The sequence below is a fragment of the Chiroxiphia lanceolata genome, chromosome 7 (genome assembly GCF_009829145.1).
Source record: "Chiroxiphia lanceolata isolate bChiLan1 chromosome 7, bChiLan1.pri, whole genome shotgun sequence".
Taxonomy (NCBI): domain Eukaryota; kingdom Metazoa; phylum Chordata; class Aves; order Passeriformes; family Pipridae; genus Chiroxiphia; species Chiroxiphia lanceolata.
In genome coordinates, this window is record NC_045643.1 from 22,943,925 (window position 1) to 22,970,273 (window position 26,349).

Genomic DNA, 26,349 nt, shown 5'->3' on the forward strand with positions numbered 1-26,349 from the left:
CTTCAGAGTAGTAAACATAATTTTTTATTTTGTTCATAAGCTCATTCACTTGTTTGCTAGAGAACAGCACATTAAGAGTGCAAAAGACATAGAAGTTTTAGCGTCAGAACAAACACAAGCACCTCCAAAGAAATCCCTTTTTTCAGTAGGATAAAAACACACCTTGTAATTGTATTTGAAATATGAGGTTGTCTCTTCACACATGTTTTGAAAAGTTACAAACTGTGTAACTAAAGGAGATGATATGGATCTCCCTGTGAAAGCTTTATAATGGTACATGTATTATATGAGCTCTGTGTTCAAGACGCATTGGGTGAGAGTTTTGCCTGAGCAGAGGCATCCATTTCGGTCTGAAGAATAATAAACCACTGTTCCCAGCAGGTGTCTCAACATTGCTTCCACCAAAATATATAAGATCCCTGACAATTTTCAGGCATGAAGGGTGATGTTTTGGTAGAAAAAAAGGGTCATAGTTCTGGTTTTAACAGGTTTAAATAAATTTGCTTTGCTTTGGATGGAAATTTTTTCAGTGACTGAATTCAAAGAATATTTGTGGTTTAATGGCTGAAACCCAGGCTGCTTGCCCAAACGTAGGAGAGCAGAGTGGCCCCATGGCATGGGCCCATAACCATCAGCCAGGAATTAAATGTTTCAGAGCTGGTTTGGCCAGGCATTACCGAGATTTTGATTAGAAAGGTCTTGCAGGCCAGAGCAGTTTCCATTTTAGGAGACAGCTGACTGATTTTGAGGATCTAAGCTCCAGACATAGCTCTGGGAAATGGTAATAAGACACAGAAACCGCTTTTTAAAACTAACCATTAACCTCACCACTACATGAGGTTAGTACCTACCATGTAGCAGTGTTGTGGAAAGGAATGCATATCAATGCTTTGAATTGAATAACAGAAGTAAACTGCAAGATATCCAACTGATATTAATAGGCTTGTGACTGCCTCTGGATGGAAGAAGGTCAAGTGGGATACTGGGCAAAACATAGATGTGGGGATGCCGGGAACCGCACTAGTGCTGGGGAGCAGCGGGGGCAGGCTGTGGTGCTTGCTGGGCACCAGGGAGAGGAACAAGGACTTGCTACATGCTTCAGTGAACATGTTAAATGAGTGCTGTGGAGAAAGAGTAGGTCAGTTAAAAAGAGAAACAGTGAACACTTGGTACCCCACAATCAACTTGTCACAAAATGTCTAGGGGTTTATTATCTGCAAGACCTCTTCCATTATTAAATGATGTGGTTCGAACAGCAGTTCAAAACTGTTTAGGAAAGACTGATGAATTTGTGGCATAATTCTGTAATAGAAAAAACAGAGGCTCAGAGGGGCTTTGTGTTATCATTCCCAGCACTGTGAAAAGCCAAATGCAGTGAGTGGCACAATTCCCATTCCCCAACAATAGGGCAGTTTCTCCCAGGACAACAAGTCGGTGTAAGTTACGTTAATTATGCGCCTGTGTGACATGATCCATACAGGGCAAATTTGGGTTTCTGTGCCACCTAGATCTAATTCTGCACTAGTTTACAGTAACTCGCATTTTTATTTCTGTTGCCTGCATTGGACTCACCTTTCATCTGTCAGATGCTGGTGGCTAGTCACGAAAAACATTTAATTCATCCCTTCTTTCTCCTGTTTGCCTTAGAATTACACAGAGTCGGCTGGAATTCATGGGAGGTGTGATACCCCAGAAAATCTTTTGTCAAAAGGATGCCAGTGGAATTTGATTGAATTTCCCATTTCAGAAGTAGAAATTCACAGAAACAAGCCCCTAACTACATCAATCCAGAAGAACAATTCTGATGTCACACAGATTTCTCCTCAAAAATTAACTCTCAGGCTGCGACCAGGTAAGTCACAGTTCACAGATGTGGGATATTTTTTTCAGACAATGTGATATGCTGAAGATTCTCATATTGAATGGTCTATAAAAATCTTGGCAGAATTAAGATGAAAACCTGTGTTGAGTCCAGAGTTATATGTTGACACATCACATGAAAACTAGGTTTGACTGAGTTCAAAATACTTTCAGAAGTGCTGGGTACATCATAAAAGTAGGGATTCATATTTTTAGTTCTTATCTTCTCTTACCATTGAGGCGGCGGGAATAGAATGAAACCCCCTGGCTCCTCCTGAGCCCACCTCCTTTGCCTCTCCTCTGCTGGTCTGGCAAACAGCGTATCTCAGAGGCAGCGTAAAATCTTGCTTTGAGGATTTACAAGGTACCAGTGATGTTTATGGTTACACACCAGACCTACTTTGGGGTCCTTCACATGTGAATTTTTCCTGGAGAAAATTTGAAATAAAGAAGAGTAGGAGACATCCAGTTAGGTCATGTCATAGTGCTGGAACTGAGAATAAAGCTTATGTGTACACTGTGGCCTTCTTTGAATTTCTAAAGTATATGGTAGGACCCATAAGCTCTACCTTTACTTTTAATTAGCTTCACATCTAAATTTTCTACAGCTGTATACTGCTGAAGATGTTCTCATATTTTTTCAAATTATAGCAATCAGTTTTAATTCTGTGCTTATGACTTTACTGCAGAACTGTTTGGAAAAAGCCCCAAACATTAGAACTGCTTTAATTTAAATTTATCAGACCCTCATTTGAGATTTTTCTTGACAAAGAATTTTTAAAGTTATTTTGTTAATACTGCTGGTTATTGAATATACTAGATAATTTTCACCATATAGAAGTTTTTGAAGAAATTGACATTGTTCATACCTTCTGCCTAGAAATGCTGATGTGTATCCCACTTTATAGGACATGAAGAAACAATACAGATCAAGGTTCGCCAGACTGAAGATTATCCAATTGATCTCTATTACCTCATGGATCTTTCAGCCTCCATGGATGATGATCTGAATACAATCAAAGAACTGGGTTCAACTCTTTCTAAAGAAATGTCAAAACTGACAAGCAACTTCAGACTGGGGTTTGGATCTTTTGTTGAAAAACCAGTTTCACCATTTATCAAAACTACAGCTGCAGAAATAAACAACCCTTGCAGGTAGGCAGGGAAAGTCCCGACATCTGTTTGCATGCCAACATTAAGTCATAATATTAATCTTTTGGATAAAATTCAATTAAGCATCCTCACTGGAACCTCTGCCCTCTTCCAGCTGTAAATGAGTCAGTTTGTGAAACAAGATTTGTTTCTTTAAATTCTGGTCAGTATTCTGTTGAGTATGATGTTATTTGGAGAGAGGAATCTGGGACTGATTGTGTGTTTTAGTCTTTGCTGCTAGTGACAAATGTGCTTAATGCATTAACAAACAGATATGCAGAATAGTTATATACTCTTCTTTAATTCTCCAGAAGAAAAATACATATATATAAGAATTTTATGACACCAAACTAAGGATTTGCAAACTCAAACCCAACACAGAATATCAGTTTCATTTAGCCATCAATGTTGTTTTCCTGGTTTTTTTCCACCCCAAAGGTCTAGCAGTCTGCCTAAACCCAGGCTGCCCTTGCCCTTACCCTAGCCCTTGTGAGGGAGAAACTGTGCTCTGCAGTCTGCAGCAGGACTGCAGCAGCTTGGTGGTGCTCTCTGAATGTCATTAAGGAACTACAGGTCCTAATGTGCTTCAGAATATGAAATAAAGACACAGCAGGGTGCATGGCAAGGGCTGCACTTTTGTAATTGGCTGAATTACTGCTCTAGGAGGCATTTCCCAACCCTTATGCAGACCTTTTTCCATTGCCCAATTTACTGGATGCTCTTTAATTATTTTATGTTTTTCATTAGATCTTCTCAGGCACAGAAGAGAGATACATGGCCAAAAACTAATCCAGGCAGGCCTTTGAAGTGTTCATTGTAGTGAATTGTCACTCTGTATTGTCCATAAGCTGTCTCACTTTTCTTGCAGAAGTGTACCATACGAGTGCTTACCCACCTTTGGATATAAACATGTTTTGCCGCTAACAAATGATGCTGAAAAATTCAATGAAATTGTGAAAGTACAGCGAATCTCTGCTAATATAGACACTCCAGAGGGAGGATTTGATGCAATTATGCAGGCAGCTGTTTGCAAGGTAATTGAAATTTCTAGGCATAATATTAATTATTCCATGTATTACTGCTTCTAGTATTATATGGTGGTATTTCAAAGTGGCAGAATATTTTTCAAGAATTTTTAATGCCATCCAAGAGCCTCATTAAATTTGCGTTAAAATAGTTTTGGCTGTAAACATGCACATTGCACATTGCAATATTTTAGTGTTTCCTTTTAATTGCCAGGGATAAATAACCCCAAATAACTGTATAATTACTGTGTCTGTTTTCTTGATTGTTTTTTCTTCAAATATTTCTCATTAACTTTGTTAAGAGTAGTAAGCAGATTGACATGAATATGGCCAGCCTGTGTTATTAAACACAGGGATGGGGAGACAAAATGTTAGCCAAAGACAATGGAATGAACATCATCTTTTAAGAGACGTAGTGTTGCCTTTGACACTCCCTTGAAAATTATGCGCTTCATTTATTTTGAGGTGCTGTCCTCCAAATATTTTGCTACTTTTCTATATTGTCATGCAATATAGTCTGCTAAATTGATGTGTTTTAAATGACAGGAAAAAATTGGATGGAGGAATGATTCTCTACATTTGCTGGTGTTTGTGAGTGATGCTGATTCCCATTTTGGGATGGACAGTAAACTGGCAGGAATTGTTATTCCTAATGATGGGAACTGTCATTTGGACCACAATAATGAATATACCATGTCAACTGTTCTGGCAAGTAACTATGAATTCTGTACAACTCTCACATTCTGGAAATTTAAAGACTAATATGAGCAACTTAAAAAATTAATGAATTATACTTTTAACACTGAAATGTATAAACGCTGGGGAATGCAGGTATTTCATGTAGTCTATTTATTTGTAAGTGCACGTTTCAGGAAACAGAGAAGTGTGTTTGTATGGAATTAGGATAGATTATAACTAAGAAAAAAGAAAGAGCAAATCTGATTTTTGCTAACCAGGAAAGCACATAGAATTGGACTGACTAGTATTTCCTCCTTGATCATGTTCCCTAAAAGGGTGTGAATTCAGGAGTAGTTCAGGGATTTGCAGGACACTGTTCCTGTAGGATGATTTACCAGCTTAAGATTCATTGTTCAAAAATACCGAATACATACACTATTCAGTGTAGGACAAATATCCAGTTGCTCTGGTGCAGTGTTATTCTTGGGATTAAATATATAGATAACAGAGGCTATTGAGCCAAATCTCCCAGCATGGAAGCAGGCTCTATACTTTTCTTAGAGGAGTTTCCTTAAAAACAATGTGAGGAAATTATATAAACTATCTTCTATTTTGTATACATGTATTCCTAATTATAGTTTGTACTACACAGAGAACACAGTGTTAATTATGATCACTTGAACATAATGTTAATTATGATCACTTGAATGTGTGTTCTCACAGGAGAGACAGACAGTAACTGGAAGCACATGAGAAACAGATTGATGTGCCTCTCTTCTGTTTGTTTGCAGGAGTATCCCACAATTGGACAATTAATTGACAAACTTGTGCAAAACAATGTTCTATTAATTTTTGCTGTAACGAATGAGCAAGTTCACACATATGAGGTGAGCAAATTAAAATGTTCAGTTTGCCGGTATTTGTTTTAAAGTTCACCCTTTTGCACAGCTGATACAGTAATTCTAGTACTAAGGACTGAATTCTGCAAGATATTTATGTATTAAAAATAACTAGGAAATCGTATATTGGAGGAAAGCTCTTCTGCTTAAGAAGTGCTTCTTCATGTATTGATTTTGACATTCTTAGGTAACTTTTAAATTGGATTTCAAGTTGAATCACACTAATCTTTTAAGTCAAGGATTGTCAAACTAAGCATTGCTAAACTTCAGTGTGATCATTGGGATTAGTCTTCTGTATTTTATAAGGCTAGAGGACAGTTGAACCTTCTATAAGAAAAGAACACACTCTGAAACATACAGTTGTTTTCATGCTCAAATCTGAGATCTTGTTTTTTGGGGTTTTGGGTTTCTTGGTTTTTGGTTTGGGGGGGTGTTGTGTTTTGGTTGGTTGGTTGGTTGGTTGGTTGGTTGGTTGGTTGGTTGGGGTTTTTTCCATTTTTCTTTTATTTCTATGATACTTTCCAGTGAGACTAGTAGGAAACTAGCATCAAGATGAAAAGTGAAGAAGATGATGGACAAGGTCCTCTTTCCTCATATATTGGTCCTCATGACTACTGAAGGAAAACACTTCATTACAGGAATTTTGGACATTAGGACTAGCAGAATCCTCTTCAGTGAAGTCAATTTCCTGCTCTGTGAATTCATGTCATGGCAAACGGGAGCCAGGAGAGAGGGGAGAGCAGAGGAGCAGTGGTTACAGATATACAAAATCCATATTTTTAATAACTCAAATATAATTTATACCTGCAGCTCCATCAGTCATCTGTGCAGGCATCTGTTTTCAGCCTCCACAGTTACAAGCCCTCCCGCAGGCCTCTGCTACTTTTGACCCGCTGGATGTTCCAGCTGTGAGCTGAGGCAAAGCTGCCAACAGCTGCTTCACTGTTCTTACAGTGAATGTGAGCAAAAGCCATCTAAGATAAAATAGGATGGATATTGGCAATTCTTATTTCTTTTTCTGTCCAGTCCTGCTTCAGGAAAGAAATTTTCCCATGCCAAAAGAAATTCTAGATTTGAGTTCAGTGTGGATAATAAGGGGTTTTTGCAGCCTAAGCTTGGCTGCCTGGCCATGTACTACTGCTGTGTGAAAGGAGACAAGCAGAGAGAAATTGTTCCTCCAAATTTATTCAGGTTGGTTGAGAGGGAGTCAATAAGGGTGATCCTGCTAATACAATAAGCTTGGCTTTCCAAAGGAAAAACCTTTGCAAAACATTCCTCATTAAAAACAAAAGTACAGTAATGAGGAGAGAGGTGCTCCTCTGGTGTGATTACCACATGGAAAAAAGGAAAGAAGGCGTAGGGGAAAAGAGAGAGCAGATGCATCCTTGAGGTACTCACCAGTATGACAGTGTTCTATTTCTGTCCTCTGTGTAAGCCAGGGAAGACTCCCCCAGTACTTCTGTAGCTGATTCCAGTGGTAGAGTTGTTTAGAGTAAAAGTAATGCTCCAGCTGTTTTACAAAATTGACAGAAGTCACAACTTTCATAAACTGATTCTCATATTACAGCCTTGACAAGGGAGGAAACACTCTGCATCTTGAAGCACTGACTGCCTGGCCTTTTTAAAGACTGTATTAAATACTGAGCTGGATGATGAAAATTTAGATCGGTAACAGCAGAAGTCAATCTACAAATGCAATGAGATTCGATAGTCCTTGCATAGTTTAATTAATATTTTACATTTAAAAAAATTTACTAAATTCCATTATTGCTCAGCATTTTATTAATAGAGACCCAGTTAATGAGAAGTGAAATATTTTTCCTGATTTTAATAGGTGCTGCATAAATAAGGGCAGTTCTAGGAAGTTAGTTTGGAAATATCTCTTTGATTTAAAGAGCCTTATTCTGTCCAAAGAAACTTTTTTCTTACTGATGGCATTGTATTTTTCCCTGGAAATTGCTAGTGGTCACCCTCAGAGATGGCCAACAGCATTCTTATCAAGGTGTTTCTATTCCAGTATCTCTGTGTCTTATATCAGTATCAAAGTTACCGAGGGGCATCCTTTGTTCATGGTAACACTAAACAAAGGCTAATAGCTACAAAAAAATTCCCTGGTTAACCCAACTAGGGAATGGTTTGTTCTCATTACTTTCTTTTCAGAAAAAAGAAAGTACAACTATCTTCTATCTTGTAGGGTGTAGAGTAATCCCACCGAATATATTCTATCTGCTGCTTTCATCTTTTAGTACTGCTTTCTTTCACTTCTTTGGATAGCTGTAGTTGTTATGGTCTGCTTTTTGTCCTGTAGGTGACGTGGAAAAGCAGTCAAAGCAAATACAAAACTCGCATATAAGTGTCACAGTGCAGTTTTTTCACAGTGCAATATACTTTCAAGGGTTCATGTAGGATATGCAAACAGGGCAATAGAGCCATGTTCTCATCTGTGTGATGCAAATTTTGTAATATAAATGTAAATAACCAGTATCCACACTTAAGAATGTAAAAAGAACAAAACAAGGCAAGAGTTATTCTTGTGGTAAGGCCACTGCTCAGGTAGCCTGGAAGAGGTAGCAGAGGACCCTAAACCACCATTAAACCACATTTGTCTTGGTGTTTCACTTTTTAAAAGCTTCAGCAATGGAGATTCTGCAGCCTCCCTCTGAAAACCTTTCCAATTATTCTTGGAGGTGGAAAGCCTCTCCCCAAATATCTCATCACAAATCTACTTGAACTCAGCATCTAATTATATCAGATCCCAATACTGACCATTGTTATTTATAATTCAGTTCTTAGGGACAAACATACATTGAAATTATTGTGAGGGCTTAGAAAGCACCTCTTTAAATACACTTGATAGATTCCATTAGTCTTAAGTGCAGTGTTCAGACTGTCAAATACATGTTTTATATTTCTAGCCCTATATAATCCCCAACAATTTAGCCCAAAATAATTCATTCATGTTATATTGTTGATCCTCTTCAACTGAATTTTCACTTTACCCACTTACTGTATGTGTATAATTATCTAACACACAATTATTATGGGTGGCACAAGCAGAGAATACATATGCTTTTACAGAGCTGGTGTTAGTTTTGATCCTTCCATGCATCCAAACAGCTACTGTACAGCAATTGCAAGAGATCATTTAGGTCTGACATCTGACGCTGTCCCTGAGCACAAGAACTTCTGTGTACAAGAAGCAGTCATGTGGAAACATTTTTACAGCCACTCAAAATTAAATTCAAGAGAGTAGAGAAAATTCCTTACACTGAGCCCAGATAATTTGAGATGATTTATAAAAAAGAATTTTTTTTATTATCTTTTAAAATATATTCATGTATATCTAACTTTTAGCATCATTGGTCTCAGATGAGTCTTACCAAAGCAGCAGAGGATGTTTTTATCCTATAGAAACCATTCACTCATCTGTGACTATTGTAATAATAATTATATTTTGACGTATCCTATTTTAGCATAAAAGAAAACAACAGTCTTTAAGCTTCTATGAAATAGTTGCTATTATTGTTGATATTATTTGTTTTCAAGCAGAATTCTTTAAAAATTTATTCAAATCTAGATAAGGGAAAGACTCTCTCTTTAATCCTGACTAAGCAGCACCTCTTTCAAAACAGAAATTACTCTTTTTGGATTAATTATTTCTATTTATATCACGGAAGAATGAGGCTTGAGAATTGGCATTTCATGCTGCATTGCACTGCTGAAAATTTAACTAAAAATACTCTAGTCTCCACACTTTAACAGAATTTTAAATTATTTTTATGTATTTGCCATGACACTCTATTTATGATGAAAATTCTTCTTTCATTTACCAAGCTAAAAGACACGACACCACTGAGGTCAAATATATAATTGTCCAATTTCCCTAACATAAATTAGAATATCTCTATAAAATGGCACTTCACCTCTTAGTGAATATTTGCCAAAAGAGTAAATTCCATTGCATCCTTTGGATGTTTTACCATAGTAGCACCCCAAAAGCATCAATATGCCTCACCTTATTCGTGGTTAAACAGAAATATTTGCTAAAAGGTAGGGTTTAACCAATGGACTGGAGATAAGTGCTTAGCCTGGGCTTGAAACGTCATCCCTGTATCACCATGCAGAAAATTTTTGTTCAAAGAGGAAAGATCAAATGAAGTCTTCAGAGTGGTATATCCCTGCTGTTTGCTTTGCATACCACAGATTAAAGAGGGCTATATTTTAAATTCCAGGTTTATCATCTTTTCTCACAAAAAAGGTCATGTGCAAAAAATGCAGTTTCAATATTCCAGGAATCCTTGAGAGGGCACTAATCACAGGAGGAGTCAGGAATGAGAAGTCACCAGCTGTAACTTGAAATGTAGTTAATCCCACTGATTAACAATAGCACTTTAGAAATCTAATGAATGATAACTATTCCACACATAATATATAGAGTAATCACAGGGCTTTTGGAGATATGAAGTATAAGAAGGATATAAGAGTATCAAATTATCCATGTTATTAATAGTTCTCTGGATTTTTTTTATTAAGAATAACAGCATTGATATGTTACCATGCAAAAGAAAATTAATACTACAATATGGGTTTTTTAATGATGAATACACTGTTTTCCAAAGTCACGGGTACAAGCAAGGGAAGTTCATGTCGTTAACAATCAGGCAAGATAAATTTTAATTCAGCATATTTAAACTCTAGCTGCTAGGTGTCATGCTAGTGGCACAATGCAATTTGATGCAAAATGAAAAGAAAGCTTATCACCAAAATAAATTGCTAAATAGGTACTATAATATTAATGTAAATTTAACATACAATCTTTCATAGCCACAGATCACTAAGATACATCTGCAAGGACAAAAATGTAGAGTCCAAGACTCTTCAATCGTGCAGCAACAGTAGAGCAGATGAGTCTGTTTCTCGATATTTTTATTAGAGAAAAACAAAACTGTTGATTGAATATATCCTCCTTCTAAATTTGAAAAATTAGAGCTCAAAGAATACTATAGAATCAAACATAGAGGTGATTCAGCAATATATGTCCAATGAATTTTCAGTGAAACTAGCTCTTCTCCATAGGACTTTTTCATTAGGACATGTGGAATGGAGTCTGCAGGGATCCTTGAAAATGACACTGTCATTTATTTTAGCTGGCTTCAATGTATTTGGTTTTGTTGTAGGAGTTTTTTGGTTTTTGTTTTTTTATTTTGGTTTGGGTTTTTTAGATGTTAGCTCCTTGTCACCTAGGGGTTTTTTGTGCTTTAAATTAATTTTTTATGTTTTCAGAACTATGCAAAACTTATTCCTGGAGCTACCGTTGGACGACTACAGAAGGATTCTGGAAATATTCTCCAGCTGATCATTACTGCATATCAGGTAGGATGGTTATAATGCAGTCTTTTCCTTCATGTTTCTGTGTTCAAAATTGGCTTGCAATTTAGTAAAAACAAGTGTCTTCAATTCTTTTTATGCACTGATTACATCGTCTTTTAATGCTAGGTGATGACCTTAACAGGAAAGGTTGTGTTCACTCTGAGGATTGAGGGAGCGCAGAAACAAAATTCCTATAATCATCTGTCATGCCTTGGTTCTTCTGGAATGCTGAATTTAAATCAGTGTCTCATCTGTCTTGCCTTCATCATAGTCTTTTATTTCACACCTACTCTTGAGGCTTCTTTAATATTCAGGGCTCCCAGTTCTGCACCTGGACGGGGACTCAGTTTCCTCCCAGCTGGTAGCTGCCACCAGAGCAGATATACAATTGCCTTGTGGGAATATCTGGGGGAAAAAAGCGCTATCCCATGCTCAGTGCTTTTCTCTGCTTTAGCAATTTGGTGCTGCCCCTGTGAGACTGTTCTGAAGTTTTTGAAAAGGGGAACACAGGAGCCAATATGAGTTTATTTAGATAATATCAAGACTTGAATGGGTTTGTTTAAGTAATACAAAGAAATACTGTAACGATGTCAGGAACATAAACACAGCACTGCTCTTCAGAGCTTTGTTTGTAAAATGCATTCTGCGTGCCTGTTTCTCTTCTGTCGGGGCAGTGTTCTTAGACAATTGTACAGGTCTTTACTCAGATATATTAATTTATATATATACTGATATACAAAAGATTTCTGTCTTCTGTCTCAGCCCATTTTTTAAAAAAACCTGCTCTACCAGTTGTCTGCAATGACAAACAACTCTTTGCAAATAGCTTCTGCTTCTTTCCTTACTTTTTTCCTGCTCTTCCTTCTATCACCTGAATGAGATAATCATCACTATGCAAAAATTATTTTGGTCTTGGTCAAAAACAACCAGATTCTTATGACTCTTATAACTCTTACGAAAGTAATACAATTTGTGAAGTATGATTTTTTAAATGAGATACAAAGTACCAGAAGATTCTCCATTCTATGGAAAATTATATATAAGGAAAGAGCTTCAGGGCTAGTCTTAGGAGTTTACAAATTTAATAAATACAAGTGAGGGAATTTTCACATGAGGAAAGCAATTGCTAAACTTTGAGTGGCAACAGAATTTCACTTCTGGATTCCAACCTGCTGTTAAGTCACATCTGGTTCCTGTCAGGATTTCTCCAAGATGGCACTCTAACATATAGGCAGAGGTTCCAACAGTTAACAGCTGAAATACCAATTTGTTGTCCAGTAAGTAATGGAAAAACACAAAAAAAAGTTCCAGGGCTATGTGCTGGTGCTGTAACATCAAGTGCAGAATGGTGCTTCACTGGAACATCGCTAATGTGGAGAGTGCATCCTTGCCTATTCCTCTTAGCATCTGTTTATGTTCCTATCATCTATGACTTTTTTCCTACTCTCATTTTTGAACTTGCTGATTTTTCAGCTTCTGTTACCTTCTATGGCAAAAAGGACTTCAGTCACACTGTGTCAAGATACACTTTTCTTATTCCTATCTTAGCCTACTCCCTATGCTTTAAAATTTCACAGAGTCCACTTTAGTTCTGCTGTTGCAGAATTTGGTGAATAAGAGCTCTGCATTTACCTTATCTTAATGTCTTCATGATTTCATAATATTTTATCACTAAAACATCTTCCACCCACAGTCCAATCTTCTCAGTTGTCCAATCTCAAATTGGACAATCCCAGCCTTTTAAGTCTCTCTTTTGCTGCTCCACGCTCTTGGTGACTTTATCTGACTGTACCTTTATGCTCCCTGACTCTAACGAGTGCTTCCTGACATGTGGAGACCACAAGAGCTTGCAGTACACAACAGAGGGCACACTAATGTTTATACAAAGACAAAATTATGCCCCCTGTCTTGTTCTCAGCCTCCTTGCTCATATACTTAGGACATTGTTGGCTTTTTAGCTGCTACATGCTTTGAGATGACCAGCTCTCAGAGCTGTCAGTGGTGAACACGATGCAGCTCCTGAGCTGTTTCAGCTGATCCTGTTTTCACCCATCCCATGGGCATGGTTTGGAGGGAGCTCCAAGCTCTGTGCTTGTTCCACTCGAGGAGCATCAGGGAGGTGACTGCAGAAAGGGTGGTTCTGCCTTTGGGCCATAACTTGTCACATCCTCATCCAGGTACAGCATGTCCAGACAGATCACCAGAGCGGCACATAGGTTCTTAAAATCCCACATACATTTCAAGATGTAAAATGTGTACAAGTAGCAACATGTCACACTCAAAATTTCCCTAAGTCCATCTTATTACATATTACCTTAAAGATTAAAAATCTTATTGCTTCAAGATTGAAAATCTTCCAAGCAGGAAACACAAACCCCACCTTATTTGATGTAAGTGAAGATATCTAATTTTGAGGTTTTTACTGTGAGGGGGGAAATTAAGGTAGATCTACAGTTAAAAATCACGTGCAAACCCAAAGATCTAATGCCACTTCTGTCAGACACTTTTCATGATACTCTCAGCAATGTAATTCAATGTCACGTGTCTCTGTTTTTTACTCACACAAAAGGAATAAATAACTCTTTGTCCCCCTGGGTAGAGTTAGATTAAATCTTTTAACACTTTTAAAGTGTTTTCGAGTATTTGCTTGCTGTGCAAGCATAAGGTTTGCTAATGCCATTCACAATGTGTTGCCATCTAGAATCTTCAGAGAGGAAGTAAGAAAGTTAAGAAAGTCTGAGCTGTCAAAATATTTGTTACAAGGAGTTCTCATGTTCTTCCCAAGTATGATTCATTTTCTTCTGTAAGCATATTTCTGCCTGTTTTGTTTAGCATTGAATTCCCCACAACTTTGTATTGCAAAGCTATAAGCTCAAATGCATTGTGACAGATAGCAGGCCGTTTGATTAAAGCCATTCCAAGATTTTAAAATTTCAGAAAAATTCCACTTGTTGCTTTTTTCCCCCAGTGTTTGATCCTTTCACTTGCAACAAAATGAGACCAAAGAAATAGTATATTAGAAAAGACAGGTAACAAAAGGGCACAAGTATGTAACACTGCTTTGTCTGTTCTTTCATTCAGAAAATTTTTTGAACCATAAATGTTTCTCTGTGAATGGCCTGAAGCTCACTAAACTGTCTGCTATCTGTCTTCAAAGTATGGTCAGGCAGCTCAGTAAATTTAAAACAACATTAGAAGTGCTCACAGATATTAAGATACAAAAAATTCAAATTTGTCACAGTTTATGTGTTCATTTTCAGTGGCATAAGGTGTCCAATCTGACCTCTCACAATAGCAAGGCACATTCAAATGACCCAATACAGACTCCAGAATTCAAACTACTATGATTTGGTGTTCCACAGCATTTAATTTTCTGTCACAGTTGCACTCTGTTCGAGCCTTGAAGTTTTGCAGCTGGTGGAAGAGGAACTATTGGTGATATCTCCTGTAACATCAGCACATACCAACAGTTACAGTTTTATCTAGATGTTTATATTTGGTCCTTTCGTGAGAGCCCACCTATTGCAAACAAATTTTTATGACTCTCTGCATTGTTTCAATAGCGACATAAGCACCTATCTCTAAAATAAATGTAAAGGGAAATTTGGACATATCTAAAGCTACTAACATTACCAACCTGATGCCCAGGGCATAGTTTTACAACCCTAAGACAAATTCCTAGGGAATGTACAAAGGACAGAGAGTTGTTGTCTATGCAGGTTTATACCTATTCTACTTTTACTTTGATTTACTCCAACCAGACCTTTACTCCAGTGAGTCATCCCGATAACTTTAGTAGAATGACTCACTGAAGTAAGGTCAGCAAGCTCCTCATGCTCTGACTGAAGGGCAGGGGGTATTTTGTAAGCAACTAGGCTCGCATGAGCACAAAGTCAAGTCAGTGAGATGTTTACTCAGCAGTTGCTGAGGTACTTTTGAAAAATTTCCATTTACTGGATCCACAGGCCAATGAAATCATAGGGAATTTCCCCATTGTCTGTGACAGGCTTTGGATTAAGCCTGTGTAAGCAGGCTGTAAAATATTTTAAAGACTTAAAATACAAAAACCTAGTATGAGCAAGTTCAGGAAGAAAGTTTGTGAATTACGAAATGAAAGTTTGACTGAACAAATTGATTTAAGAAATGAGAATGTTGTTGAATACAGCTTGAAATAGCACATACAGCTTATGAAGCAGGAATTTCCATCGAGAGAAGAAAGGAAGGGAGGGAGCAATATTTACACAGTCTGGCTAATCAGGAAAAGCCCAGAGCTAGCAATGCAATCAGGGACACAAATCCGCACCTCAGTAAGACCAGACCTAAAGGAAAACCTGTATCAGTCAGCAGAGTGATGAAAGATGATTTAATAAAACATTGAATTTGTTCTCCTGCAAGGACAGGAAATAAGCCCCGTGATAGCGGATATTAAACTGATGCCACCATTGCTTTCCACTGAAAGCCAGGCCTACTGGCATTTGCTTTGTTTTGCTTGTTCCCTGTTTTTCTTGCAATAAAGAGGTCTGTAAACAAAGTGCCAAAGCATGGGTTTACTTCTGTGTAAGCTGGGATAAGTTACAGTCCAGGTTACACAGACGCAGAACATTGGCAGAGCTTGGCAGTGTTATCACTCCATTCGTCTCACTTTTTTTCCTTGAAGGAGCTGAGGTCTGAGGTGGAGTTGGAGATCCTGGGAGAGACAGAAGGGCTCAATCTCTCCTTCACGGCCATTTGTAACAATGGGACCATTTTTCCACATCAGAAGAAATGCTCTCGTGTGAAAGTGGGAGATACAGTAAGTAAAGAACAAATTCTCAAAAGACATCAAGTCCAGAGAATTTAGGACACCAACGTAGAGAGTTTTCTCTTTATTAAATAATCTTCCTTCAAAAAAATTACCAAAAAGCTGGCAGTATCTATTACTCTGTCCTGACTACTCTGCAGAACTCCCTGTGCTTCACAGGGAGTGAAGCCCCCATTCTGTCTTCCAGGTCTCTTTCAATGTGACTGTAAGTCTCCCCTCTTGTGAAAAAAACAGAAGGCATATCATGATAAAACCTGTGGGACTCAGTGACGTGCTGGAAATGGAAATACATCCCCTATGCAGCTGCAACTGTCAGACAAAGGCCGAGATAAACAGCCCAAAATGCAACCAAGGGAAAGGATCGTTCGAGTGTGGGGTGTGCGTCTGCAACCCGGGGTATGTGGGGCCGCACTGTGAGTGCGACGAGAGCTCCCTGGGCACCAGTTCCTGCAAGGGCTCAGCTGGTCAGAGCTCCTGCAGCGGGAGAGGTGACTGCTACTGTGGGCAGTGCGTGTGCCACCCGTCCCCGTACGGAAAGGTGTACGGGCCTCACTGCGAGTGTGATGACTTCTCCTGTGGGAGGCACAGAGGGCTTCAGTGTGGAGGTATGGTCCCTTGGTGCTATTTTGAGTGTCTGTATTTTGAGCTTTATTGACTCACCCTTAGCTGTGAGCTTGTGAATGTGTATTTTCATCATATATTCAGTTGCAATCAATTCTGTATAAAGTGTGATTTCCTATTTCTGCATGGTCTTTAGACTTAAAACAGTTTTTTTCCTGGGCTATATCATTATAAATCAGAAGTATTTACCCATAAGGTTGTGCACTGTCAGGAGACAAGGTCTGTGTGGAGGACTCCAGTAAAGACAATGGAGCTGCACTGGCTTACAGCCAATCTAAACAAAAATTTGATCCTCTAGCTTAAAACTGAAAATGCTGGGAGAGAAAGATGTTCGGAAGAAAGGTTAGAGAGGGAAAAATATTTTCTATTAAGGAGAATGATTTTATAGGTCATCATTCAGATTCTTATTAAGAGACTGATCTGAAGCACAATAAATGTTTTTCCAGGCAATGGTGACTGTGATTGTGGGGAATGCAAGTGCCACAGTGGATGGACTGGCGAATACTGTAATTGCACAACTGACACCAGTGCCTGCATTGCTGAGGATGGGACACTGTGCAGTGGGAGAGGAGAATGCATCTGTGGGACATGTGCTTGCACCCATCCAGGGACTTCAGGCCAAACATGTGAAAAATGCCCTCTCTGCGGTGACTCTTGCAGTTCCAGATGGTAATGTGCTGGTTTTACATCTCTGATGTTAGTATCATCCAGGTATCTATTTCTTATACTGCCTCAGCAGTATGTTTACTGCTGTGTCTGTAAATTGGATTTACAGACCAGAACCCAAGAGCTTCTTTGCCCTTTGAGAGAGGTAGTGATAATTCATATTTCAACCATTCATGAGCACTACTCTCGCATAAAAGGACTTTATGGAAAACAATTAAATTACCTTCAAGCAGCACAGGTAAAACTTCACAGTTCCACTGCTGTCCCTGGCTGTATAACTAATAAGAACGGTGACCTTATATGACATCAGACAAAACCAGACAAACCTCCTTCCAGTGCATAGTACAAAATAAAAATGTCCCAGCATGGCTGCTACAGCCAAAATGAGGACTTGCAGAAAAAAATTGGCATTTGTATTACCATTCTCATGCATATGAATGAATAAGGTAGTGTTGTCCACTCAAGCTTTATACATCTGCAAATTCATAGTCCAAATTCAGTTAAGCTTGGCTGAATTAAAAAGGTGCAAGTATGATAAACTAGGTAATAGTCTGGGGATGAATTAATGGGTAGCTGTATGTCATGTGTAAGTTGATGATAAATTGATTGTAAATGGTGAAATGTCTTCTGTCCACTGAGCATACAAAATTTATGTAGCTTTCCTGATGTGATGCGAGGTGAATGCTATGGTGCATAACAGGAAAATCAACCAAAAATACTCAGGTTGTGAAGCTGACCACTCTAAGTACACCATCCCTCATGCTTGTATTAAATGAGCTCTTGCAGGGCTACAGTCCAAACTGGGCAGTCTTCAGCAGAAATTTAAGCTAGAAGTTGAATTAGGCTTCACAGAACATGTTATTAATGACCCTGGCTTTGCCTTCTGAGTGATGAGCAGTTTCAGCTGCATGTTTCATGATGATGTCCTGTCTCCTTATTTAGAGTTGAGTCCCATTTCTCTTCCATACCAGCTCTCCATCGCTGCATTTTCATACCTGTCATTGCAGTCTCTACTGTATCTAAGTAAGAAGCTATTCCATGGCATGTGATTAAATCATGAATCTGTTTCTGTTAGTGCTAAATTTGACCTACAAAAGTCAGCCTCTCAGTATGTTCAAAGCTGTGAGTAAAGAGAATTTCTGCATGCAACTGCTCTAAACATGAAGGACGAGGCTGCTGCTTTGCTCTGCCCAATTTGGCAGAGAATAAGAAATATAAAGTTACATGATAGGCATTACATTATCCCGCTTAAACATGTATATTGTATGCAATGTTAGATCTTTTCTCTCTACTTCAGTGTTTTCTCGTGCTGAAATGCAGGGCACAAAAAGCCAGGAGAGAGAGAATATTGGGAATACCTGAGTAGGGTAACCAAGAGAGCTGAAAGACCAGGTCAGAGAGGGTGGAGATCAATGGCTAGGCAGCTGAGAAAGAGAATGTGTTGTAAAAGAAACATGGCAAATATGACAAAACCAACAACACTTAATTTGTCTCCATGAGATAGAGGCTATCCCATTACCTGCTCACTTTACTATTCACTATCTACAGAGCAAGCGATAAGGCCATCTCCATCCCCTGAAGATAAACTCAGCAGCCTCAGCATATTCCCATGGATATGTATAACTCAGTGCAACAGAAAACAGCCACTGTTTTCCCTTCCCTTCCCTTCCCTTCCCTTCCCTTCCCTTCCCTTCCCTTCCCTTCCCTTCCCTTCCCTTCCCTTCCCTTCCCTTCCCTTCCCTTCCCTTCCCTTCCCTTCCCTTCCCTTCCCTTCCCTTCCCTTCCCTTCCCTTCCAGAACCTTCCCTTCCCTTCCCTTCCAGAACCTTCCCTTCCAGAACCTTCCCTTCCAGAACCTTCCCTTCCAGAACCTTCCCTTCCCTTCCAGAACCTTCCCTTCCCTTCCAGAACCTTCCCTTCCAGAACCTTCCCTTCCAGAACCTTCCCTTCCCTTCCAGAACCTTCCCTTCCCTTCCAGAACCTTCCCTTCCCTTCCCTTCCCTTCCAGAACCTTCCCTTCCCTTCCCTTCCAGAACCTTCCCTTCCAGAACCTTCCAGAACCTTCCCTTCCAGAACCTTCCCTTCCAGAACCTTCCAGAACCTTCCAGAACCTTCCCTTCCAGAACCTTCCCTTCCCTTCCCTTCCAGAACCTTCCCTTCCCTTCCCTTCTTTTATGCATTCAGTTCTTCAGATTTTCTCAGTCTCTGCCCCTGAAGCTATTTGTAAGAAATCAGTATATGCATTTTTCATCAGAAATTTTCATGTATTAATTCTATTTGTTGTTTTATTTTCCATTAATAAACGCTAATTCCTGACACAAGTAATCACATTCAAGAGACAACCATTGAGACACCTGAAAAGTGTTTTAATACATTATTCAACAGACTTTCAACAAAGGTAGACTTATACTTGGTGCCCCAACTTGATCTCTTTGAAGTCAATTTCAGATATCACTCATCCGATAGGAATTCCTTCAGATGATATTTTGTGTAAGAGTATTTAATGTTCAGAATATTTATTTTTGAAATTTTTAAAAATGAATGTTGTGTGTGACTAACCACATGTCTTTGATAGACCTACATGAATAATGTTGCCTGGGGTTCTGTCTGGTAGCTAATAAACTGGGAGAGAATAGAGGACAAGACAGAGCTTATCCACAATACCTTTATTCAGGTGGGGGTTTTTTTTGCTTGGTTTTGTTGGGATTTTTTTTGGTGGCAGTACCTATCATATTCCTGAGAACTGCTGTATCCATAGCAGGAGAGCTTTTATTTAGCTTCCTTTTAAAATGCAGATGCACACATACTGGCTTTTGTCTTGTTACTTTGTGACAGGCAGAGATTGATGGGCTGCTGAATTATCTTCCACAGGAGCTGTGTGGAATGTCACTTGGCTTCTGATGACAAGTCACTGGGAGATTGCAGTGAAAAATGCAAATTGGTTGATGCAACTGTCGGCATTGCAAAGGGTTGGTATACTCAGTCTTCCTTTCTTGTGTGTGTGTGTGATTAGTGGTAGGTTCCACTTTCAGTAATTTTATATTTGAAAGTAGCCTTGTTTTTCTGCTGTGGAATTATTTTATGGCTCATAAGGCAATTACTGTCATTTATGGTTCTTCTGAGGCAAGCAGGAAATGCAGAACAGGGCTGGTGTTACCCTTTCAGGTTAATTATCATATTGAGTCATGCCTATTTTCTAAGAAGTTTATGCAGGAAAGTATAGAATTTAATAAATACCAGTCCCTGCAAACCAGTGATTGATGAAAGTCCCTAAGTTTAAGTTACGCCTGTACCATGAGTTCCAATGGGGCTTCTTCTACCATGCAAATACAAAACCTGACTCCAGTCCTTAGGCAGACCCTTGATTATCGCTGGTTGACTAGACACAGCCCTTTAACCTGTGGCAAAGACATTTCTTATATTCTAAAAGGCTAAGCACATCTTCCAGTTGTTCACTTTAATTCAAAGCTGCCCTCCATCAAGGGAAGTTTCTGGAACAGTAATTAATCTTGAGAGAGATGTTACTATCAGAGAAAGAAAACCAAAAAGCACGAAAATAAAAAAAAAAAAACCAGAAACAAACCTTTAAATGAAAGAGTGCATATTTTTCTTTTTGTAGGGGAAGACGCTTGCCTGTTCAACAGATAGTCTGTATGTATTCTAATGGCAATTCTAGTCCCAACCCTGTGGCACATGCAGTAGTTAAGTGAGGCAGGACATTACGGCTGGGCTTTGTGATCAAAGATTTGGGAAGGGCTCTACCCACATTTGTTACAAGTGCGCTGGTGGCTAAAAAGGCAAATACCAGATAGACATGTCTGGTTGCAAAAGGTACAGCAGAAGGACCCCTTAGGTGGTATATTCTGCATAGGTGTATTGTATCCACATCACATACGTACAATAAGCATTACATAAGACAAATGTAAGAATAAGGATGATAATGGAGAATCCTGTGTGCATGTCTATGGTTTGTGTCTGCAAGCTGTTGGAAGGCTATCCAGAGCTGTGCATGTAGAAATGTCATCACTGATGTACATATTTCCAGGAAAGCTACACCCTTTTTTTTGGGTGACAATACTCCATAATACAGAGCTCAAATATCACAAATATTGCCCTTGTAAGGACAATTAATTATAATTTTGTATTTTTATTAAAATTATTATCATGCTTTGGCTTTCTAAACATCAGTATTTGTTTATAAATATAAAAATATCTTTACAGGCTTTAAAAAACATATAAACACTTCTATTGTATCTCTGTAAAGTTTGCAAGTTGCTGTTGTCAGATGGCAGATATTTGTAGATTGGAATATATAAAACATTCTATTTTCAAATATAATGAAAACTGATCAAGAGCAGAAACAGCCATTTATATGCCTGTTCACATACACAGAGGTTGCTGGAATATGAGCATGACAATACCATCTCCTATTCCTGCTTATTTATTTTTTTCATGTCCTATGCTTCCCTGACTGGGACTGTCAGCTACTTCTTTAGGTTTAAAATTTATTTCTAGCAGTTACAGCAACTACTGTAGTGAAGACTGAATAACTGTTCCCATCTGGACCTCTAAAAAAAAAGAAAAAAAGAGAAAAAGATGAAGCTGTTGCAAACTGTGTTTCATCTTAAATGCCTGTCTAATAGCTCCAAGGATTTGTTTTGGCATGGAGGTAGCCTCATTAAGAAGTCCTTAGAGGAAAAAAATAACCTTCAAAATAAGAATTAAAAAATAATCATAGAATAAACAATCTCAACAATTTGAAAACACTATAACTGACACATCACATAATATTTAAGAAAGAGTATTGAGCAACTTCATATGGTAGTCTACTTCTTTCTGGTTTATGTTTCGGTTTCTTTAATGCTTCAAGGCTTTTGAGACAAACAAAAGCAATAGCTTTAGTTTAAATAAAACATTAGCACTTAAAAAATTTCATTTCTCTTTTGCATGTGTATGTTGCAATACGATGACTGGAAGTATGAAGCAAGGAAAAAAGGATAGGCTTTACATTTTCCTGTTTTCTAAATGAGAATGCCCATTTTAGGCTCTGAGTCGTGGCTTTCACTTCCTCTGCTTTGGTTCTGGGGTTGCCAGGGGTTTCTCCTCCTGCTCCCCACAACACAATGGGCCAGCCATTCCCCTTAAGGATCTGTCAGGGAATAGGATGCCCAGCAGCTCTGGAGGTGCTAATGGCTTCACACTTACTGGGCTTATCTCCCCAGCAGGCATCACTTTTATACATTTATTTTCATTCACTTTTAGTACTTGAACATTTAAGTTAGGCTAATCCCTCCTTTGCCAGATGAGTGCAAGAGGAGGCCTCGCTACCCAAGAAGAACCACTGTTCCAAAAATGTGGTTCCTGCCACCACCCCAGCCACAGGGCACCAGGCTGTTGCTGCCACAAGACCAGCAGGGACAGTTACGCTTTCTTTGGAGAAACTGAGTTTTTCCTCCCTCGTAGTGCTGACACCCATGAATTCCAAATGCAGCAGCAAAGTGGATACTGAAGCCTGAATAAACCTCTATATCAACAGTGCTCTGTTATGACTCAAAGTGAGATGAACTCCGTTCAAAAAAAGCATTTTGTTGAGCAAAAGGCAAACAAGAAAGGGCATAATGACATTTAAATTTACAGTCAATTTTTTTTGTTGAATCTTTTATATTAGTGTCCATTAGGAGTCTTTCATACTTTGAGTATCCATCTTGCCACTGTTACCAATTCCTTCTCCAGTGTGACTCCGATGATTTCAAATACAATTGAAATTAATAGCATTAGGCTGCAGGCAGAAGTGAGAAGAGTATGATGATTCACTGCAGAATGCAGAAAATTACATAGATGTAAATTACAGGAATTTACCTACGTTGGCAAATTTTTGTGCTGATGAACTGCAAATAATATATGCAATAGAGTCTCTTAGTGATCCCTCATCCTAAAAATAACATCAGAGAAATAAAAATATTAACTGTAAGCTGGGTTCTGAATAGCTTGAACGGGCATCTTTGCTTTCATTTCTATATCATTACACATAATCATACATCTGCTCCCCTTGGTTTCAAATGATGACATTAAATTAAAAATTACTATTTAAAAATATCTAATACATGTGCTGTTACTGCCTTCTGGATGATATTTGGAATATGTCTGCAAGTTTTTCGCTGTCTTCAGGATAGCTAACAACTACCCTTTTTTTTTTGTTTGTTTTAAGCAAGCTAATATTTTGAATCTGCTTGCTTAAAGGAGTTGGGAAAGCACAAATATTGCAGAACTTGTGACGGTGTTACTGGAACTGTGACCTGGCAATGAGAGCCGTCAGTCTGCAGTTTGTGGCCCTTCTAACAAAACCAAATCTTGTTAAATCAGCAAGTCTTGGCTGCCTGTCTCCTTGCTAGATAACACATTGCTCTGCCACTAAGGACAGGCAACAGGTTAAATACAAGATTATCGCAAATCAAGAGCATGTTTCCATTAAAATCCAACCAGATGTGATTCTCTTTTTATAACAAGCAGAGAAAGGGACTAGTGTCGTCAATACTGTCATATTTTCTATAGCGTTTAATAGTGTTTTCTGTAAGACCAACCTTATGATAATAAGCCATGTGAATAAAAAAACCAGAGTGAGCACTTATTTCTTTATGTACCATAGGTTTCTTTATGATCCATTATTGCACACAGTTATAAGATATTTTTTCTCTGTAAAATATTATATTATGATTGCGTTCCAAATTATGGTAATTTTTGATTGTCTTATTTGCTTTATATTGTCCCTCAAAGCCAGCTTCCTCCTGTCTCCCTGTTCCCTTTGAATGAATTTTTCTCAGCAGAAAAGCTCCCCAGTTAGGAATGATCTGGAAGGAAAGAAGTGGATTAAGCTTTTGTGCAGATCAACAGTAAGTGGAGAGACGAATAAACAAGGGCAGACTGTCATCTCAGGTCACTTTATTTGCTTCCCCTGGAATCACATTACAAAAATCCCAGAATTACAGTTTTCTGTTATTAATCTATGTTTACTCTTGTGACAGTACAGGACACATACCGACCTTTGAGGGAGCTCTTGTGGAAGAAATGAATGGCAGTCCTTCTAACAGCATCCATTGCTGTTTGATATAAGTATATTTACTTCTGACACGTGATCTAGAGATGGCAGGAGTAGCTGTAAACCAAAGGAACACACTTGGTTCTACTCTTTACTTTGTCCTCTAATTTGGGACTACTACATTTCCTAGAAAGATGGCAGTTAAGTATCTTGAAGGCACTTCCAATTCATTGAAATTCACAGCGCACTAATAGGACACACTAGGTGGTCAGTGCAGATTGACAACATCGGGATTAGTTCTTTGGAAATATAAGTGAAAAATCAGAAACTAAACAAAATTGGCATTGGTAGAAAAGCCATTAAGTTTAGTGGAAATTCTGAGAGTGTTACTGCTTTTGTCTTTCACTCTTTACCACCCACAGATGAGGCTATGACAAACGTGATGCCAGCAGTCTCTCTAGTTATTAAATGTTAAATTTAATTTGATCTGATGAATGACTTTTTTTCTTCTCTCTGCAGATTATTCAGAGGATAAATCCATTTCCTGCTCTTTGCAGGGGGAAAATGAATGTATAACCACATTTCTACTGGCTGTGGATGAACAGGGAAGGACAGTCATTCACAGCATAGAACAGAAAGGTAAGCAGTGAATATTGCTTTTCCTATGTGAAATCTGATTAAAAACCACAGACAGAGTGAGCAATCTAGAAGCTGAGCTCTTTTAAGCAGAACAGCACCTCCCTGTGTTTGTAGTTCTTCTCTGCCCAGCCAAAAGAGCACCTCCTCAAGTACTTATTTAATGCAGTGGTAAAATGAATACTTGACCTTTCATGAAAGATGGGCACAGTGATCATTGCTACAAGAATAAGCAAATTTTTTTAAAGCCTTGTGCAATTCTGAGATACCAGATGTCATTTGCATTATATGATAAAACTATAATTGACTTTGAAATTTATATATATTTCATAGATGGACAAATATTCAAAAGACTATCTGATTGAGTTTACCTGATGAAATTCTAAAATATATTTGTAATTCCGTTGAATGTTGTAGTATCATAGAATCATAGAATGGTTTGGGTTGGAAGGGACCTAAAAGATCATCTAGTTCCAAGTGCCCTGTCCCAAGCAGGTATACCGTTCTCAGAGCTCTATCCAGCCTGGCCTTGAACACTGCCAGGGTTGAGGTGTTGAGGTGTTGAGCAACCTGTGTCAGGGCCTCATCACCCTCACAGAAAAGAATTTCTTCCTAATATCCAATATAAATCTATCCTCTTTCAATTTAAAGCCAATCCCCCTTGTCCTGTCACTACATGCCCTTGTAAAAAGTCCCCCTCCAGCTGTCTTGTAGCCCCTTTAGGTAGTGGAAAGTGCTCTTTAGGTCTCTCCAAAGCCTTCTTTTTCCAGGCTGAACAACCCCCACTCTCTCAGCCCATCTTCATAGGAGGCGTGCTCCAGCTCTCATTAAGTTCTGAATATTTTGAATAACTAACAGATACAGAACACATCTCTTTATGTCCTCTCATTAACATGACTTCTTTATTTACTGTTGTTTCACTACTGATTTTTTATTAAATCTCCTAATCAGGTAGGACAAGAGAGAACCCAGACACTACTTTTCAGCAGCCAAATATTTTATCTTCCAGGCAATCAAGACATCTTCGTACTAAATATTAGTTATGTTTTAGGCAAAGCCATGCAGATTTGTAACTTACTTCTGTTAGCACAAATGGCATTTGTTTTATTAACCCTTTGTGTAGCCTTTCTTTAGCAAACGTGAGAACAAAAGTGATTTCACTGCGCAACAAAAGCAACTTCTGCCATATGAATAGTGGTCTGGTTTTGTATAGGTTACTAGTACAGCAAAGATGGTTGTAACAAAGCTAGCATTAAAGAAGCACATCTCTTTGTAAACTACACTCTTAAGACACAAGAATTTAAGGGTAAAATTTTCTCTTTATTAAATACCTTTATTATGTATTTTAAGTAGATTTAGGAAAAAAACCCAAACAAACCCCAAAAAAATATTTTAAAGAAGGTATTTCCTTAAGCAATGACTGCTGTGTAGTGGCTCTCCCACAGTGCTACAATAACCATCTTCACTTCCATGAATGAAATCATGTTTCTAGAGAATTTCTTGAGGTCTTACCTCAGTTCACATTTCAAGGCCCAGGAGCAGAACAATAGATGACAGTAAAGTCAATATGGCACCAGTAGCCAGAATGCCAGCCCACTGCTCAAAC

General features: G+C 38.4%; 1 protein-coding gene across 3 annotated transcripts in view; it reads left to right on the plus strand.

Annotated features, from left to right (window-relative positions):
• ITGB6 (integrin subunit beta 6) overlaps window positions 1-26,349 on the plus strand; it is a 49,995-nt gene that overhangs the window by 17,664 nt on the left and 5,982 nt on the right. For all 3 annotated transcript variants that reach the window (XM_032693725.1, XM_032693723.1, XM_032693724.1), the window contains 11 exons: window positions 1,648-1,852; window positions 2,769-3,015; window positions 3,881-4,046; window positions 4,584-4,745; window positions 5,507-5,602; window positions 10,898-10,987; window positions 15,642-15,776; window positions 15,973-16,390; window positions 16,853-17,075; window positions 19,943-20,040; window positions 24,627-24,746. In XM_032693725.1, coding sequence (XP_032549616.1) covers window positions 1,648-1,852; window positions 2,769-3,015; window positions 3,881-4,046; window positions 4,584-4,745; window positions 5,507-5,602; window positions 10,898-10,987; window positions 15,642-15,776; window positions 15,973-16,390; window positions 16,853-17,075; window positions 19,943-20,040; window positions 24,627-24,746 — 1,960 coding nt within the window. The remainder of the gene's footprint in view (window positions 1-1,647; window positions 1,853-2,768; window positions 3,016-3,880; window positions 4,047-4,583; window positions 4,746-5,506; window positions 5,603-10,897; window positions 10,988-15,641; window positions 15,777-15,972; window positions 16,391-16,852; window positions 17,076-19,942; window positions 20,041-24,626; window positions 24,747-26,349) is intronic.